At 38.2% G+C, this 16769-nt stretch overlaps 1 protein-coding gene across 3 annotated transcripts in view; it reads left to right on the top strand.

Moving 5' to 3' along the window:
* Positions 1–16769, top strand: part of USP25 (ubiquitin specific peptidase 25) — a 107770-nt gene that overhangs the window by 73610 nt on the left and 17391 nt on the right. For all 3 annotated transcript variants that reach the window (XM_084801705.1, XM_084801706.1, XM_084801704.1), the window contains 3 exons: positions 911–1139; positions 2581–2781; positions 12448–12587. In XM_084801705.1, coding sequence (XP_084657831.1) covers positions 911–1139; positions 2581–2781; positions 12448–12587 — 570 coding nt within the window. The remainder of the gene's footprint in view (positions 1–910; positions 1140–2580; positions 2782–12447; positions 12588–16769) is intronic.

Genomic DNA, 16769 nt, shown 5'->3' with positions numbered 1-16769 from the left:
GCAGAGAATAAACTCAGGTCCACTGGAGGAGCAACAAGTGTGCTTGATGGTTGAGCTATGCTTCCATCCTCTCACCTTTATCCCATTAAATCTTATGATAATTCTTCTTACATGTTTTGTCATCCAACTTTGATAAGTTTTAATATAATAAGACATATATTTGGTGTTACAATATAAATTAATGGGAGAATTTTTCTGACAAAACTTTATGATAGATTTCCTTCATGCTGTACCTAGCTTACTCTTTTTTAAAGTTTTGCAGTAAAATTTACAATTTTCCAAACATCTTAATTTAAAAAATATGTCACCAGAGAGAAAATATATGACCATTTAAAGATGCATAGTTTTGGGGGAAATCAGTTACATTTTAATTTCTTTCTGGGAGTGGTAGCACATGCCTTTAATCCCAGCGCCCAGCATGCTGAGGCAGGTAGATATATGTGGATTCCAGGCCAACGAGGGTTCTATAGCAAGAAACTGTTTCCAAACAGCAACAAAACATGAAAACTTAGTCTGGATATGTATTGATTATGCAGTCTAGTTTTTTAGCTGTCACAGTTGAAAGACTGAGGGAAACTGTCTGTATTAATCATTTACTGTAGCTGCTTTGTTCAGTAGAAATTAGTACTAGGTCAGCCACTAACAGGCAGAGTATACTTTCCATTTTGAAATTTTTTCCCTTACACATTTTGTGTATAATTCAGTTTGTTCAATTTCCCTATGTTTTCCCCTAGATACTTTTGCATGTTTTATTTGTTTGCTGGTTTCCTCAGAAGCATTAATCCCAGCACCTTTATTCTACTTAGAAAATGTGCCCCCAGGTTTCCTGAGACAGGGGTCAGGTGTCCTTGGGAGATGCTATTATAGACTGTGCAGTCGCAGCTCAGTTCTTGTTTTCTGTCTTTCATAGGTCCCTTATCGGCTCCATGCTGTTTTAGTTCACGAAGGCCAGGCTAATGCCGGCCACTACTGGGCTTACATCTTTGACCATCGTGAAAGCAGGTGGATGAAGTACAATGATATTACCGTCACCAAGTCCACGTGGGAAGAACTAGTACGGGACTCTTTCGGTGGCTATAGGAATGCCAGCGCATACTGCTTAATGTACATCAATGACAAAGCACAGTTCTTAATACAAGGTAAGGTGATGCACCGTGGTCATTACTATTTAGAAATTACTTTGTATTTTCCATGTATGACTGTTTTACCTGCATGTATAAAAGTGCATTCTGTAAGAGCCTGGTGCCCACCCATCAGAAGATAGGCATGATAGGGTTACAAAACGTTATTGTGAGACACAGGGTGGATATTGGGAACTGAACCCAAGTCTTTAAGAGCAGCAAATGCTCTTAACGGCTGAGCCATCTCTCCAGCCCCAGGGTAAAGTGTTTTTGAAGATGAGTTTTTCTGTGACTCTTTATTTGGCTGTGCGATGAACTCACTCGGAGAATGGAGAATTTGATGAAGTATTCTTTGGTGACTGATATGAGACACTAGCGAATGAAGAAGTAATACAACTTAGGCTAGATTTCAGTGAGACCTGCGCTGAGGCAGTCATATTGTACTCACAGTGAACTGTCAAATGTAAATCTGAATGTGTTTCCTGATAGTGAGAGCTTGTTAGTTACTCCATCTACACATTGGCTGACATTGCTCCCTTAGCCTAGCACAGAAGGCTTTTGTTTTCTGGCCTTTAACATTGTCTCCACTTCCACTTATCATCATTGTCCACTTTGAACTTTGTACATTTTACTGACATTTGCACTTCATGTCATCTTCTCTTGCAAAGTTTTTTTTGTAACCTTCCAAAAACATTAGTTTCTGTGTTCTCAAAATGTATTTCTTCTATTAGATAGCTGTGTGTTTAGCTAGTCTTGCACACTTCAATCTGTTTGGCTCAAAGCCACAGTCCCTGTGAAAATGTGCTGTAGTCCATTTATTTCTATCATTCTAATAGGGACTTTGCATAAAGAACACATGCAGTAAAGGCTTGCTGAAGAGATAGAGCCAGCTTTCCTCTGCATCTAGCCGTGCAGCAATCTTCACTAGGCTGTCCATTTAGGGCTAAAGTGTAAGCTGCCTATTTAAGTACTAGTTCCATTTTGTTTCAGAACAGCTTGCAGCATTGATAACCTTCATAGTTTATGTGTTTTTATACTGTAGTTAACCCCCTTAACATAAAAAAAAAAACAGTTTTAGTCTACTTTGAGCTTAACGAAGTTAGGGGTTACTTCTTACTGTTGTGAAAAGGTTATGTCCTGCATAATCAGAGGTTGGGTGTTTTCTTATAATAGCAGAAGTGGTATGAGAGTCGCAAGGCATTTTAATTCTTTACCGTGTGTCATCTCTTCAGACTCAAGGGATTTGTGAGACTCCTATCGAGTCATTTTCAGGCAATCTTGTAATTGTTTGAGCACGTTTAGACATTTAAAGAAAATTTAGCTAATATCTGCTATAATTACTATCTATAATAACTAATAGTATATGGTTTATATTCCACTTGAAATACATTCTATTTTGAGTTTTGCGTTTTTCCCTTAATTCTTAATTTTATAGTAGTTTTTGAAATATGATTTGCAGAGGAGTTTAATAAAGAGACTGGGCAAGCCCTTGTTGGACTAGAAACATTACCACCAGACTTGAGAGATTTTGTTGAGGAAGACAACCAGAGATTTGAGAAAGAACTAGAGGAATGGGATGCGCAAGTCGCCCAGAGAACATTGCAAGAAAAGCTTCTAGCTGCTCAGAAGCAGAGGGAGGCGAACTCTTCTGCACCTACAGGTTTGTCCATCTTCATTAAGTCGTATTTTATTATCAGTCACATTTATTAGTATTGGGTTTTAGTATAATGTGTGCTCTGTTCACTGTTATGCTTAGTAGTGCACTATACCCAATGTAAATAAAAAGATAAAGTGTCAGTCAAAACTAAATACTGAAAACTGTCTTCCGAGCTAAAAATGATATATAGGCCATTGGCACTGGCACTTAGCAGAAATCAAAGCATGAAGTTTAACTACAGTCAAGTATAAAGAAGCAATAGAACTTGGGAAAGGTCCAGCACTCGCCATGACCCCAGGTCACAGATTCCTTGCTTCTTGGCAGACAGCACCGCACTCACATAGACCCTTCTCAAGTTAATTGCTACGGTTCCTCAGCCTGATTTGAGTCAGGCACTCACCTTTGGGCAGGAGGTGGGAATAACTGTGATTAGAAAAGATGCAAATTGGCTTACTGGGTCTATTAGGAAAGAGCTCTCAGAAAACAATGCTAGTATACCCATAGTTATTGCATAATCCTGGAGTAGCGACATTATCATTAATTCAGTTCCTTTTTTGTCAATTGTGATTACAAAACAGATTTGGGAATATAGCTAGGCAGTAGGAGCATGTGCTTAATAGCCAATTAAAAAAAAAAAGTTGAACCATTTTAGTTAAAACTATCTTCCAAACTAAAAAATTGTATGTAGTCCAATAAAACTGGCAAGTGTGTAAAAAGTTTAAATAATAGAAAATCTGATTATTAAACATAACCTGGCAAAACCATTAATTTCAAAGTAAATATTATAATACGTTTAACACATTGAGGTTTTTTAGGAATATCAAAGCTAACATGTCTTTTAATGTGATTTATTGCAAATTTGTCTTGGTACCATGCATTTCTTGCTGTAAAATATTCGTTTCTCTGGGTTGGGGATGTGAGAAGATAGAAAGTGAACCCTGATGGTTTCCACAAAGTAGGGAGAAGGGCGAGCAACTCGTGTCTTTCTGCCTCTGTTCCTTTTCCCTAGCTCACACCCCTCGCCACAATCTGCACATGTTACTCCTTTAAAGAAGTCATTTGGGGGTTTATAAGCTTAATGCCATCTTTCTCAGAGATATTTCAATGTAGGTTTTGAAATGTAGGTCCTCTGGGTTTTAACTTTAACATATTGAACATTAAACGGAATTACTTTTTCATTCAGAAATACATACTACCCATTTATAGTTTTGTGACTGATGCAGGCATGCTTAAGCATACACAGATTTGTAACTCCTTTTGAAATAAGCTGAACAGTTAATTTGTTAATACTGAATAAGCAAATAATTCAGATTTCCTAGGGAACAAGATAAAATATTATATAAAGAAAAAGTCCAGCATTTGGTATGTAAGTGCTCTGTGTCGTATGATCTGCTTGGCTGTATGATGCCAATGGTGGCAAGTGTACCATTGTGCAGGGCTGTGCATTCTCTAGTGCATCAGTGGCTTCTTCCTCATAGAATATGTGAGCTCTGTGGATTTACAACATCATCGCTTCAGCAGCTACCAAGAAATTCTTTGCTCCAATCAATCTTTTCTTCCTTCCTTCCTTCCTTTCTTTCTTTCTTCCTTTTTCTTTTCCTTTCTTTCTTCCTTTTTCTTTTCCTTTCTTCCTCCTTCTTGTTGTATTCCTTTTGTAACTTAATCTCATCCTTGGTCTTCTGTGTACATCATTCTAACCACTTCCTAGAACTTGGCCGACGTGGTATTTCTTTAGTCCGTTCACATGTCATTTTTCTTACTAGTAGGAGATGGGGTCTGCATAATTTATCTATGGGACAGTAGAATCTAAGCACCCAGGCACACTGACTCGCCATTCATTTACTGACCTCTAGCTCTATTCTTGATTAGCCTACATGCTGCGATACCAAAACATTCCTCTTTATATTGTCTTTTTAAAACCAAGACTCTAAATTTAAGGCTAGCATTTTATTTCAAAGTCAAAACTAACTCACATTCTCTACTGATACTGCAGCCCCCTTTCCTTGTGTATGGTCTTCTCAGTGCATTCTCATCTTATTCTCTTCCATGAAAAGGCCATGTCCTTGAGCTCCATGTCCTGGGTCTGTGACCACTACTTCCTAACAAAAACTTGTGTGTTGGAATTTTAAAACTTCTGTGTGAATTATTGGATCTATATTTTCATGTTTCTTGTTTAATGAGTAAAAAAAACTTGACAAAAGCACAGATCAATATTTTTGATGGGAGCCAAAATAACAAAAATAAAGAAGGTAAATGTTCAGTTCCCATTCATCTCTTTACCAGATTGCTCTGTTTTAAGAAGCAGTGATACTGCGCTAACAAGCGTTGCTTCCCCTGTAAGAAGCTGGCCATGGTGGCGCATGCCTTTAATCCCAGCACTTGGGAGGCAGAGGCAGGTGGATCTCTGTGAGTTGGAGGCCAATATGGTCTACAAAGCAAGTCCAGGACAGCCACAGCTAACACAGAGAAACCGTGTCTGGAAAAACCAAAAAGGAAAGAAAGAAAACAAAAAGAAGCGTGCATTTTGTCAGTGTAGAAGCATATGTGCTGCCTTTATAAATGTGAGGGATGAGACTGGAAAGTTTTCACACACACACACACACACACACACACACACACACACACACACACAAAGAGAGTCATGTTTCTCTTTGGAGACAATGTTTCTCTCTAGTCCAGTCTGATCTGGAATTCATAACAATAATTTTCCCTCATCTTCTCAGTGCTATAATTTCAGGAATTAGCTCAAATCCACTATAGATAATTTAATATTACACAAACTTATATTCTGTTGCAGAGGAGTTCACATATCATAACTGAGTATGGTTAATATTTCATGTCAATTGTTTATCTCATTATTAGAAGAGATCATTTAAGCCTTTTGCTACCTTCTTGTTTCTCTTCATAGTTTTCAGTGTAAGTATTGTGTTTAATTTGTTACAGTATTTCTAGAATCTTAAGAAGACCTGGTATGTCAGTCTCTTGGGTGCCTCTTAGGGTGATGAATGAATGATCTAACAGGATGATTTCTCCTTTCCTCCTAGCTAGCTCTTCTAAATAACAGTTCAACAAAGGAACCAATTCAAGATCTATATCTATCTGGTGATATTTCAAAAAAGACTATTTGAATATACAATAGTAATTACTATTTGTTGTTCTAAATCTAGCCCTGTTGTTTTTGCAGTACTAATAATTGCCCAGAGAAATGAAAAGAATTGACAAGTGATGGGAAAGTGTGACTTAGTGTGTCTCATGGTCCATTCATAGTCCTGCCACTGCAAAGGTGAACCAACGCCAGCACTCAGCTTTAGACTCCTGGCCAAGAGTTTCAGGAAGGATCTAGAGAATGCATTTTTTTAAATCTCCAAATAGTTCTGGGGTGCACCTCTTAAGCAACATAGCTATAGCCTTTGTCATCTAACCCAGGCTTCTGAATGAGAGAAAAATAGTTCCTAAATTAATATTGGAGGTTTTTAATCCTTATCCCAAAGAGTGTCTGATTCCTCACAACATGGGTAGCACACCCAAATTTAAAACAAAATAGAGCCAGAAACAAAATTACAGGTAGAAAATAATGCAAAAGTGTGAAGAAAAAATGGGTCCCATGGTTTCATAAATGTATGTAAAGGTGACAGGAAAAAAACCCTCTCTGAGTCTTTTCTATAAACTCAAGCTTACAGGTTCAAAGTAAGGGAAGTAGAATGAGGTTGGCAGGATGCGAATGTCCCCAATGTAGTCAAGTTCGCACATTGCTGGGCTAGTTGTTATCTTTTTAACTATCTATATCGTTAGTTTAATGAATACTATATAGTAAATGTCCTTTGAATACTTTCTAAATTGAGTTTTTCCCCGTGGAAATTTCAATAGTGCCTTTTTTGGTGTTCATCTTAGTGAAGGACAAGGGCAATTTTTTAAAAAATTACCCTTTCATAAGTTCTGACATGAGTATAATGTATTTAAATCATATTCACCTCACCTCCCAAATCCCCCTTCTCCTAGCACCTTGTCTTTTTGTTTTCATAATCCACTGTGTCCAGCTAGTACTACCCATAGGTGAGTGAGCATCTACCCATGGCCTGACAACTTTAAAATATAACCAAGTAATGTCTCCTAAAGAAGTATGTTTTAAAGTGTGCCGGGAGGCTTTCCATTCTGCATTAACTTGAAGTTTAACTCATATTTGAAGCCTTTATATTAACATCATCTAGACTGGGACTAGAGAGCCAAAAATGTTAAGACCCAACAGTCACACCATCATTTGCCCGCAGCCAGCCTAGCATCGCTCCTTCAAGGCTTTGTTTAGGGATTGGTTGCTTTTAAATCCATTCATAGAATGGATAAGATGCATTCTAGTAATTCTCTATCTCCTCCTGTATGCGTGTGGTAAATAAGATTCATAGGAAGGCAAGGTGATAAATACTTTTGATAATATGTAAGGTATTAATCTATGCTATACTTTTTAATAATGAATTAAAAGCAGATTATTTTGCTATAATCAGAAGCCAGTTGGTGACTTAGTTGACATTCTCCTTAAGACATTAACAATTTAATAACCAAAAAAAATATACAAGAATCCTCCTTGATCCCTCTTCATCACTGTGAAGACATACCAAAGACACTAGCTCAGAACACCCTCAGAATGCAGGACACAGAGCTATTCCATTGTACAACACGTAGACTGTGTTTTCAAAATTTCCTATGTCGAAGCTATATATTTGAGAATCTCTGAGCTATTTACATAGGAAACATGATTTAAGAAACATTTTACTCTCATAGAATATCAGTCAGCCATAGCCAGAGTCTCGTGTTTGGAGTTATAGGTGTGAATTCTGTCACCTTATCTTTACTGAAACGCATTATCTAAGATGAAGCATCTTAATGGAAGAAAGACTTGAATTTCTGGCTTCCTTCCTTCCTTCCTTCTTTCCTTACTTCTGACTTACTTACTGTAGCTTGCTAGAACGTGATGGTGCAGAACACACAGGAGAACAAGGCTATGTCTTTCTGCTGATTAGAAAAGAGACCAAGACAAAAGGGCTTCTCAAAGATTGCTTTTTAAAGGTCTGCCCCAGAGGGCCTCTTGCTGTAGTAGGACCACACCATGGACTATCTCCCCAAATCACCGTCATCTTGTAAGCACATCTCCAATATATGGGCTGTTAGGGAACCTAACATCATCATCATCATCTCCTTCTTCCTCCTCTCTCCTCTCCCTCCTCCTTCCCCTCCTCCTCTCTTCTTCTTTCTTCTTCTTCTTTCTTCTTCTTCTTCTTCTTCTTCTTCTTCTTCTTTTTCTTCTTCTACTTCTTCTTCTTCTTCTTCTTCTTCTTCTTCTTCTTCTTCTTCTTTTTCTTCTTCTACTTCTTCTTCTTCTTCTTCTTCTTCTTCTTCTTTTTCTTCTTCTACTTCTTCTTCTTCTTCTTCTTCTTCTTCTTCTTCTTCTTCTTTCTTCTTCTTCTTCTTCTTCTTCTTCTTCTTCTTCTTCTTCTTTTTCTTCTTCTACTTCTTCTTCTTCTTCTTCTTCTTCTTCTTTCTTCTTCTTCTTCTTCTTCTTCTTCTTCTTCTTCTTCTTCTTCTTCTTCTTTTTCTTCTTCTACTTCTTCTTCTTCTTCTTCTTCTTCTTCTTCTTCTTCTTCTTCTTCTTCTTCTTCTTCTTCTTCTTCTTCTTCTTCTTTTCCTGAAATAATGGTGCTTACCCTTGGGTAGTATATATTTTCCTCAATTTTTTAATTTGTTCTGAAAACACATTTATTATTTTTTTGCTTTCTGTTTTGTTGAATACTTTCTGCATTGACTTGTTCTATGATTGCTTTCCTAGGACTGACTATCTACTCTCTTCTTTCACTGTAACCCTAATCCTCATAGCTCTCACATGTAGAGGACTTTCTTAAAATAGTGACATTGCTAACAGTATTTATGACTTTGGCCATTTTTTAAGTTTCTTTTAATATCCCAAAGTCTTTATGAATCCTTTCAAGATCATTTCAATCTATTTTTACTACCAAGGTTTTTTTTTATGACCCTTCTTAGGTTGTACTTAATTTTGACTTGCTTATTAATATGATTTGTATCAGGATTCTTTTATGAATCTTTTATTGATCCTGCAAATGGTTTCCATAAACTATTTCTTCTGTCTGGACTCTTCTCATTTCTAAAATAATCCTGCCTACAAGTTTTTTAAGACACATCAGCTGGCATATATTCCAAAAAGTCTTTAATAGTCAACACTGTCAACATCATAATAATGTTTACCTTTGGGTTTTGAAAGGAGGTTTTCCTTTTTCCTCAGTATTTTTTTCTGAAAACACATCCCCTCCCCCCTCCTACTTTGTGCATCAAGTAATTCTTCATATCTTTTTTAGGACTGGTTAGCTAGTCTCTTCTTTCGCTCTAACCCTATTCCTATGTGTATATTGGGCTCACAGTTGATTCATAGAAGATTATTAATATCACTACATTTAATGTACTATAGTGTAATAGACTTTAGATTTATCTTAATTTCCCAAGAAATTATTTATTTCAGTTAGTTAAAATCATTTAATATTACCCTTAAGTTTTTGGAATCACATTTTTATATAGAAGATAATCTTGGCCCTCATGAGCTATAGTGGATTTGACTTTATTACTGAAATAAAGTTATTGTTACTATTAGGTACTTACTGTTCACAGTCTTGGACTGATAGATAGGCCAATGTCCGACCAGATTATTTTCTTTACCCTTACTCTGTTAAGCTCATTCATCCACCAGCCATTATTCTTGCCATATGGGAAAAAGAAGCTATGGGAAATCCATGAAAACATTTTCTGTACAAATTTCTGTAATGCCTAAGCATAAAGCTTAAGATACTTGCAGGAAACCATGCAGAAAGAGGTGCACCCTGTTGTTGGAAATGGCCTTGGCTTCTCTCTACCCTCTCAGTAGTGGGTGTGAACATGTTATTGTTTTCTCCTCAGTACAGACAATGAACATATTAGCCTCAATCAGGAAATAGTTACATATGTAGGGAACTAACTTCCTTTAACATCACTTTTCCCTCTCTACTATTTTGCCCTTATAGTAAAAATCACCTCTATCTTCATAGTTACCCATATCGAAGCTTGGAATTACCCTCAGGTTCAGGTCTGACTCTCAATGCGCCTTCCAGAATATATCATTGCCTCGCATCACCACTGTGTGCCTTCGTTGCTGTCTTTTATCCAGAGTGCAGTCATCTCAATCAATATTGCTCAGATTATGCCTAGTTCCTGACCTCAATTCTGCTTTCACTGACCTCAATTCTCCTTTCTTCTGTAATCCATCATTTAAAATGTAATTAACATAATTTTCTGTTTGTGCTAGAGATAGAACTGAGATTTTTGCATACCAGGAAAGCTTTGTACAGCCCCCAATTCTTTTCTGATAAACTTACATGTTGCTATTATATTAAAGCATGTCCTACCTCTTGGTCAACTAAGAACATTTATAGCATTCAAGACTGTCAACACTTTGTTCACCACATCTTCCTTGGTGCCTTTGCTGTGTAGTGTGCTATATATAATCTAGCCCACTCTAATTAATTGGCTCTTTGTGTTTTCTTTGGTGGAAAAAAGCTTACTAACCTTCCAGTCTTAGACTTTGCCTTATCCTGAATCCCACAAACTAAATTGCTTATAACAGCCTCATTTCCTTTCAAAACTTTATTGTCATAATATTGTTTTGTTTGGTTGCTTTTCTATTGTTATACAAAACACCAAGGCCAAGACAACGTAGAAAAGAAAATATTTAATTTGGGGGCTCATGTTTCCTGGGCACTGGAGTCCATGACTGTCAGGACAGGGAACATGGCAGCAGCAGGCAGGCAGGCATAGTGCTGTAGCAGCAGCTGAGAACTTATGTCTGATTCAACAGTATAAGGTGGGGGAGGGAGAAGGAAGGGGGGAGAGAGAGAGAGAGAGAGAGAGAGAGAGAGAGAGAGAGAAAAGAAGAAGAAGAAGAAGAAGAAGAAGAAGAAGAAGAAGAAGAAGAGAGGAAAGGGAGAAACGAGATAGTGTGTGCTTTTGAAACCTCAGTCTGTATCCAGTGACACATCTCCAGGAGACCATGCCCCCAAATGTTTTCTAAGAGTTCCACCAACTTGAGCTAAAACATTCAAATATATAAACCTATGGAGGTCATTTTCATTCAAACCACCCTGTGTTACAGTGGTAAAACCCTTTACTTTCTAATTAGTGACTTTGTCCATAATTGATTTTAAGAGAGGACATTACCGTTTGTTTTGTTATTCCTGGAGTCCTAGTGCCTGGCCTCATAGGTGGTTAATAAAAATTTGTTGGTGAAATGAACATCCATGCATATTTATTGAAATTATAGTACTATATTTTGAATGTTAAACGTTTGAGTGATAAAAGTAAAGTGTTAAGGGGAGGCTGCCTGTAGCTCTGTTTTCTCTCCTGGGGTAGTTAGGCAAGGACTCACTAATTCCAATGTGGAGAACTTAGCTTGTCATTCTTCATGTTCATCCTTTAATGTGTTAAGTTATGGTCCTTTTTGTGCCAGGCCTTAGAGAATTAGCAGTGCAGAAGGGAAGCGGAATGCCTGCTCATGATATCTGTACAGGTGGCAGGGGATATGAGCTTTAAATAAAGTAATAATCAAGCTACAATTGTGAAATCATCCAGAAAAGGCAAGCCTGATGTTACTGTGGAGTAGGGGTTCTCCTCTGCTAGATTTCTCTTTGAGGAGGAGCAGTTTGCCTCTATGGAGACTCCACTGTCATATTTTGGGAGGAGACAGAAGTGTTACATCAAGGTGGGATATGATGGGTCCGCACACAGACTTACTCAAGTGAAAATCTAAATAATGCTGGGACCTAGGAACTATGCTCTAGAACTGACACCTAAGCAAATAAACACGTTTACAAAAAGAGTGAGAACATAAAGACGGAGGAAAGAGTGCGCAAAGCTATGATGGGAGGGAGCTTCTCCTTTAGTGTCCACAGGAGTGGCAGTGTACAGCCTTTGAGCAGAGGATGCAAGATGGCATTGGAGGAAAAAGCTGAAACATAATTATGTAAATCTTTGTAGTTCACTGGTAGTCAGAGTATTGTTGGATCTATGATCTCGAGACAAAAGACAGGTAGAGTTGGAAGTACTTTTAGTACTTTACCTGAATGGTATTTGAAGTCACAGACTCATATTGGCACCAGTGTGCCAACTTGTCATTTTTGAAAGTACTCTGCTTACAAGAAGAAGGACCAAAATGGAGGTGTAGGGCTCACTCAGGGTTTGAGATGAAAAAGCAAACAACCTGTACTCCTTGTGGAAACCCATACCAAAACTGCTATGGCAACCCAATTCCCCTTTTAGGTAAAACCTGAATGAATCTTTAAAAAGAGACTTTGGTATTTTTCATTTAGAAAAAAATGTCCTTACATAAAATATAGTGGGTGTATATTGTTTAGTAATTGAGTGCTCTTGGTTTTGTTTTGTTTTTGTTTTTGTTTTTGTTTTTGTTTTTCATATTTGAATACTTTTTATTGCTAAGTTCTTAGGGGGAAATGCAGTGTATTGAAGGACACGTTTCACAGCACAGGACTGAGCTCGTTGATCAGAATTAGAAACAAGCTCACCGTCGATGTGCAGTGTCCGGTGGTTTATGTCAGATACTCAACTGTCTCTGTTCTCCTGAAGCACCAGCAGCCGGAGCCGAGCATCTAGAGCAGTCCTCACAAGGTGACTTCTCAAAGCACTGGAAGGAGGAGACTCTGCAAGTGATTGCCGAGGCGGCGCATGCGCACAAAGATAAAGATCCAGAGACAGTTCTGCAGTCGGTAAGCGCTTTCCTCCTGGCTCTCGGAACATGCCCATGCACAGCGTTCCCACAGTGTCACGGGGAAGCACCCCGTGGAGGAGTCAGGGTACACTGTGGCTGTGCCCTGAACATGATCTGGGAGCGTGGGCTGTCATTTCCTCAGCTTATGATTTTAAATAAAATTCCCTCTTAAGTTTCTGTCTTTCTGTCAGCCAACTATGTCTGACCCAAAGATCACAGACTGAATTGTTCCATCGACTTGGACTTTAAAGAAAAGCATAAAGTTCAACACTGTTTCTCGTGTTCCCCTCTCTCTTTGGGTCTGTGAATTGTCAATTGCTAGAATAATTGGGACATTAAGAGACAGTTGTCAGTGTTCCATGCGAGGCACTTAGCGATGTAAGTGAGAGAATCATTAGAAAATAAATACCATGTGCAGTTGCGCCTGTCCTGGGTAGAAACTGTCACTATCATCTTACTGTAGTGTACTTTATAGTTTGTTTTATAGGAGAAAATTGGGCAGAGGTGTGGGGTGAAGTCAGCGAGTATGAAGCAGTGAGTTGGGAAAATATATCAGGAGTTTTGCACTACAAAACCACGTTTCTGTAGCCCTCCGCCTTTAGTGCGTGCGGACTGTAAGCAGCCCTCGCAGGTCGGGGAGCTTCTTTAGGATGCGCAGATTGTCTTCTAGACAAGTAAAGATGACAGGGTACTTTGGAAATTTACATGACATGTGCTTTGCAAGTCTCCACCTTAGCCTGCTAATTTAAGACCTCCATTCACCAACATTTCCAGCAAGTAGCATTCTCTAAGCTATGTTGTAGTGAACTAAATAGTAACCAGAAATTCTCTTACTTCTAGCTTGAAACTATTGTAGTCTTCTTAATATGAAATTTAACTTAGATATGTTAATGTCTATAAATTCTGGAAATGTCTTGGAATCTGTAAATGGATTTTAGACTATCTGCTAACTCTCAAGCTTTTCTTGGAAAATACTTTGTTTCATGAGTCTGAAAACTGCTCTTGAGGGCCTGGGGACCAGGAGAACATGTGGAATAAGGATGGACAATAGCCACAGGGAGAGTACTTTTACATTATAAAATTTTTACTTGAGGTCTGAGCTGGGCTCAGAAAACCAAAACTATAATTTCGTGTAATGTGGAGTTGTATTTCATTTTATTTCACCTAGTTATAAATAGTTCAACCCACATGGTCATCACATAAATTTACGTGACAGATTTGTTGGTGTAGGTATCATCTTACAAATTAGCAGTGTGCTGCCTCTTACCTTCTTGAGAAGGGAAGAGAGAAGAGAGAGAGACTGTGATGGGAAAGCTAAGGAATGAAATAACATCCTCACTGCTGCCCACGAAATGCGAGCTGCTAAGGAGTTGTAAGCTTTGCTGAGTAGCTTGTGGCTCCTTGTGTCAGAATCATTGCATAGGAGCCTGGCAATCACTTCTTGTTGTAGTGTCCCATTTATACTTAGCATATATTTAAGAAACTACAGTGAGAGCGTTCAGACTTCAGATAGGTACTTCTGTGACTTTTGTGTATGGAGTTCACTTCTTACTAGAAATACAATCTGGAGTAAGCTTTTTACTTGAGTTTCAGTTTTATTTCTTTCTGCAGACTTGAAGTGACCCTGAGGTTAATGCAGATGATTTTCTCTGTTTTTGGTTTTTGTTTTTTCATTTTGATAGCAGATGTCAGGGAGCTGGTTCCTTCCTGTCAGCCCTAGGACTCTCACAAACACACAGCACTTTAAGGTCAACAGTAGAGTCAGGACTCCCAGAAAAGCTTAATCACAGAAGCTATCCACAATCTCCAGATGTCTGGGCAGCTTGCTTTTCCAGAGAATTTCTTTAATTTCTAATTGAACATTTTAGGATATTTCAGAGTATAAAAATCAGATGGCTAAAAAGAAACATTACGCCTGGTTTTAGTTGCTGGGCAGTGGATGGTCACTGTTAACTTTGCTGTTTCTTCTTTCTTCTCACTTTTAAGTAAAGTTAGAGAGGTGTTGTACAGTCAAGTTACTGGAGTGTGTAGTTTTATGTTGTAATAGGGTACATTGTTTAAAGTAATTTAATAAAAATAAAGCAATAATTTTGGCAATATCTGCCATTTATAACACCTTCTAAAATACAAGATACTTAAATATTCACTCACGGTCACAGCAACAGTGCAGGGTGGGTATTTCCTTTAGAGATGATAAAAATTTTAAAAGAAGAAATGCTATTCTTGACCATTACTTGTGTTTTCATTGTTAAAGTCTATTTGAATATGCAGTTCTATAATGAAGAAAATAATAGCTGAGTCGTATTCCATAGTGTAAATGTACCACAGTTTCTTTATCCATTCCTCTACTGAGGGACACTTAGGCTGTTTCCATGACCTGGCTATTATGAATAAGGCTGCTATGAACATGGCTGAACACATTTTCTTGCTGTGTGCTGGAGCATCTTCTGGGTATATTCCAAGGAGTGGAATAGCTGGGTCTTGAGGAAGCCCTATTCCCATTTTTCTGAGATAGCACCAGATAGATTTCCAAAGTGGTTGTACTAGTTTGCATTCCCACCAGCAATGAAGGAGTGTTCCTCTCTCCCCACATCCTCGCCAGCATGTGGTGTTGCTTGAGTTTTTGATCTTAGCCATTCTGATGGGTGTAAGATGGAATCTCAGAGTTGTTTTGATTTGCATTTCTCTGATGGCTAAGAAGGATAAGCATTTCTTTAAGTGTTTCTCAGCCATTCAATATTCCTCTGTCGAGAATTCTCTGTTTAGTTCCAAGCCCCATTTCTCAATTGGGTTATTTGATTTGGTGGTGTTTAGTTTCTTGAATTCTTTATATATTTTGGATATTAGACCTTTGTCAGATGTAGGGTTGGTGAAGATCTTTTCCCAGTCTGTAGGCTGTTGCTTTGTTCTCTTGACAGTGTCTCCATCCTTACAGAAGCTTCTCAGCCTCATGAGGTCCCATTTATTAATTGTTGACATTAATGTCTGGGCTGTTGGTGTTCTGTTCAGGAAGTTGTCTCCTGTGCCAATATGTTCCAGGCTCTTCCCCACTTTTTCTCCTAAGGGACTTAGTGTCTCTGGTTTTATGTTGAGGTCTTTAATCCACTTGGATTTGAGTTTTGTGCAAGGTGACAAATATGGGTCCAGTTGCATTTTTTTACACAAAAACCTCCAGTTAGACCAGCACCATTTGTTGAAGATGCTATCCTTTTTCCATTGACTGGATTTAGCTTCTTTGTCGAAAATCAAGTGACCATATGTGTGTGGATTCATATCTGGGTCTTCAATTCGATTCCACTGATCAACCAGCCTGTTGCTGTGCCAGTACCATGCTGTTTTAATTACTATTGCTTTATAGTACAGTTTGAGATCAGGTATGAAGATTACTCCAGAGCACCTTTTATTGTACAAGATTGTTTTAGCTATTCTGGGTTTTTTGTTTTTCCATATGAAGTTCAGAATTGAACTTTCAATGTCTTTAAAAAATTGTGTAGGTATTTTGATAGGGATTGCATTGAATCTGTAGATTGCTTTTGGTAGGATGGCCATTTTTAATATGTTAATTCTCCCGATCCATGAGCAAGGAAGATCCTTCCATCTTCTCATGTCATCTTCAATCTCTTTCTTCAGAGTTTTGAAATTTTTTTCAAACAAGTCCTTCACTTGCTTAGTTAGAGTAACTCCTACATATTTTATATTGCTTGTGGCTAATGTGAAGGGTGTGGCTTTCTTAATTTCTTCCTCTGCAAGCTATGGAATACTACTCAGCTATTAAAAACAAGGAATTCCCGAAATTTGTGGATAAATGGATTGAGTTAGAAATTATCATAATGAGTGAGTTAACCCAGAAGCAGAAAGACTCAAATGGTATATACTCATTTATATCTGCATACTAGCTCAAGGGGCATGTCCCATGAAAGCCTTCACTTACCAGGAAACTGGTACAGAGAGGAGGACATCCTATTGGGACTCTAGATGAGAGAAGCATGGGAGAATGGCAAAGTAGAAGGATCCAGAGGGTCCTAGAAGCCTACAAGTAGAACATTATGATAGGCAGATTTGGACCCAGGGGTCCCGCTCAAACTAAGGCACGAGCCAAGGACAATACAGGTGGTAAACTTTAAACCCCTACCCAGATCTAGCCAATGGTCAGAACAGTCTCCACAATTGAGTGGACAGT

Source organism: Acomys minous, assembly GCF_964271855.1.
Source record: "Acomys minous genome assembly, chromosome: 11".
Classification (NCBI taxonomy): domain Eukaryota; kingdom Metazoa; phylum Chordata; class Mammalia; order Rodentia; family Muridae; genus Acomys; species Acomys minous.
The sequence above is the reverse complement of the archived record's forward strand: the minus strand, read 5'-3'. Positions and strand labels throughout refer to the sequence as shown.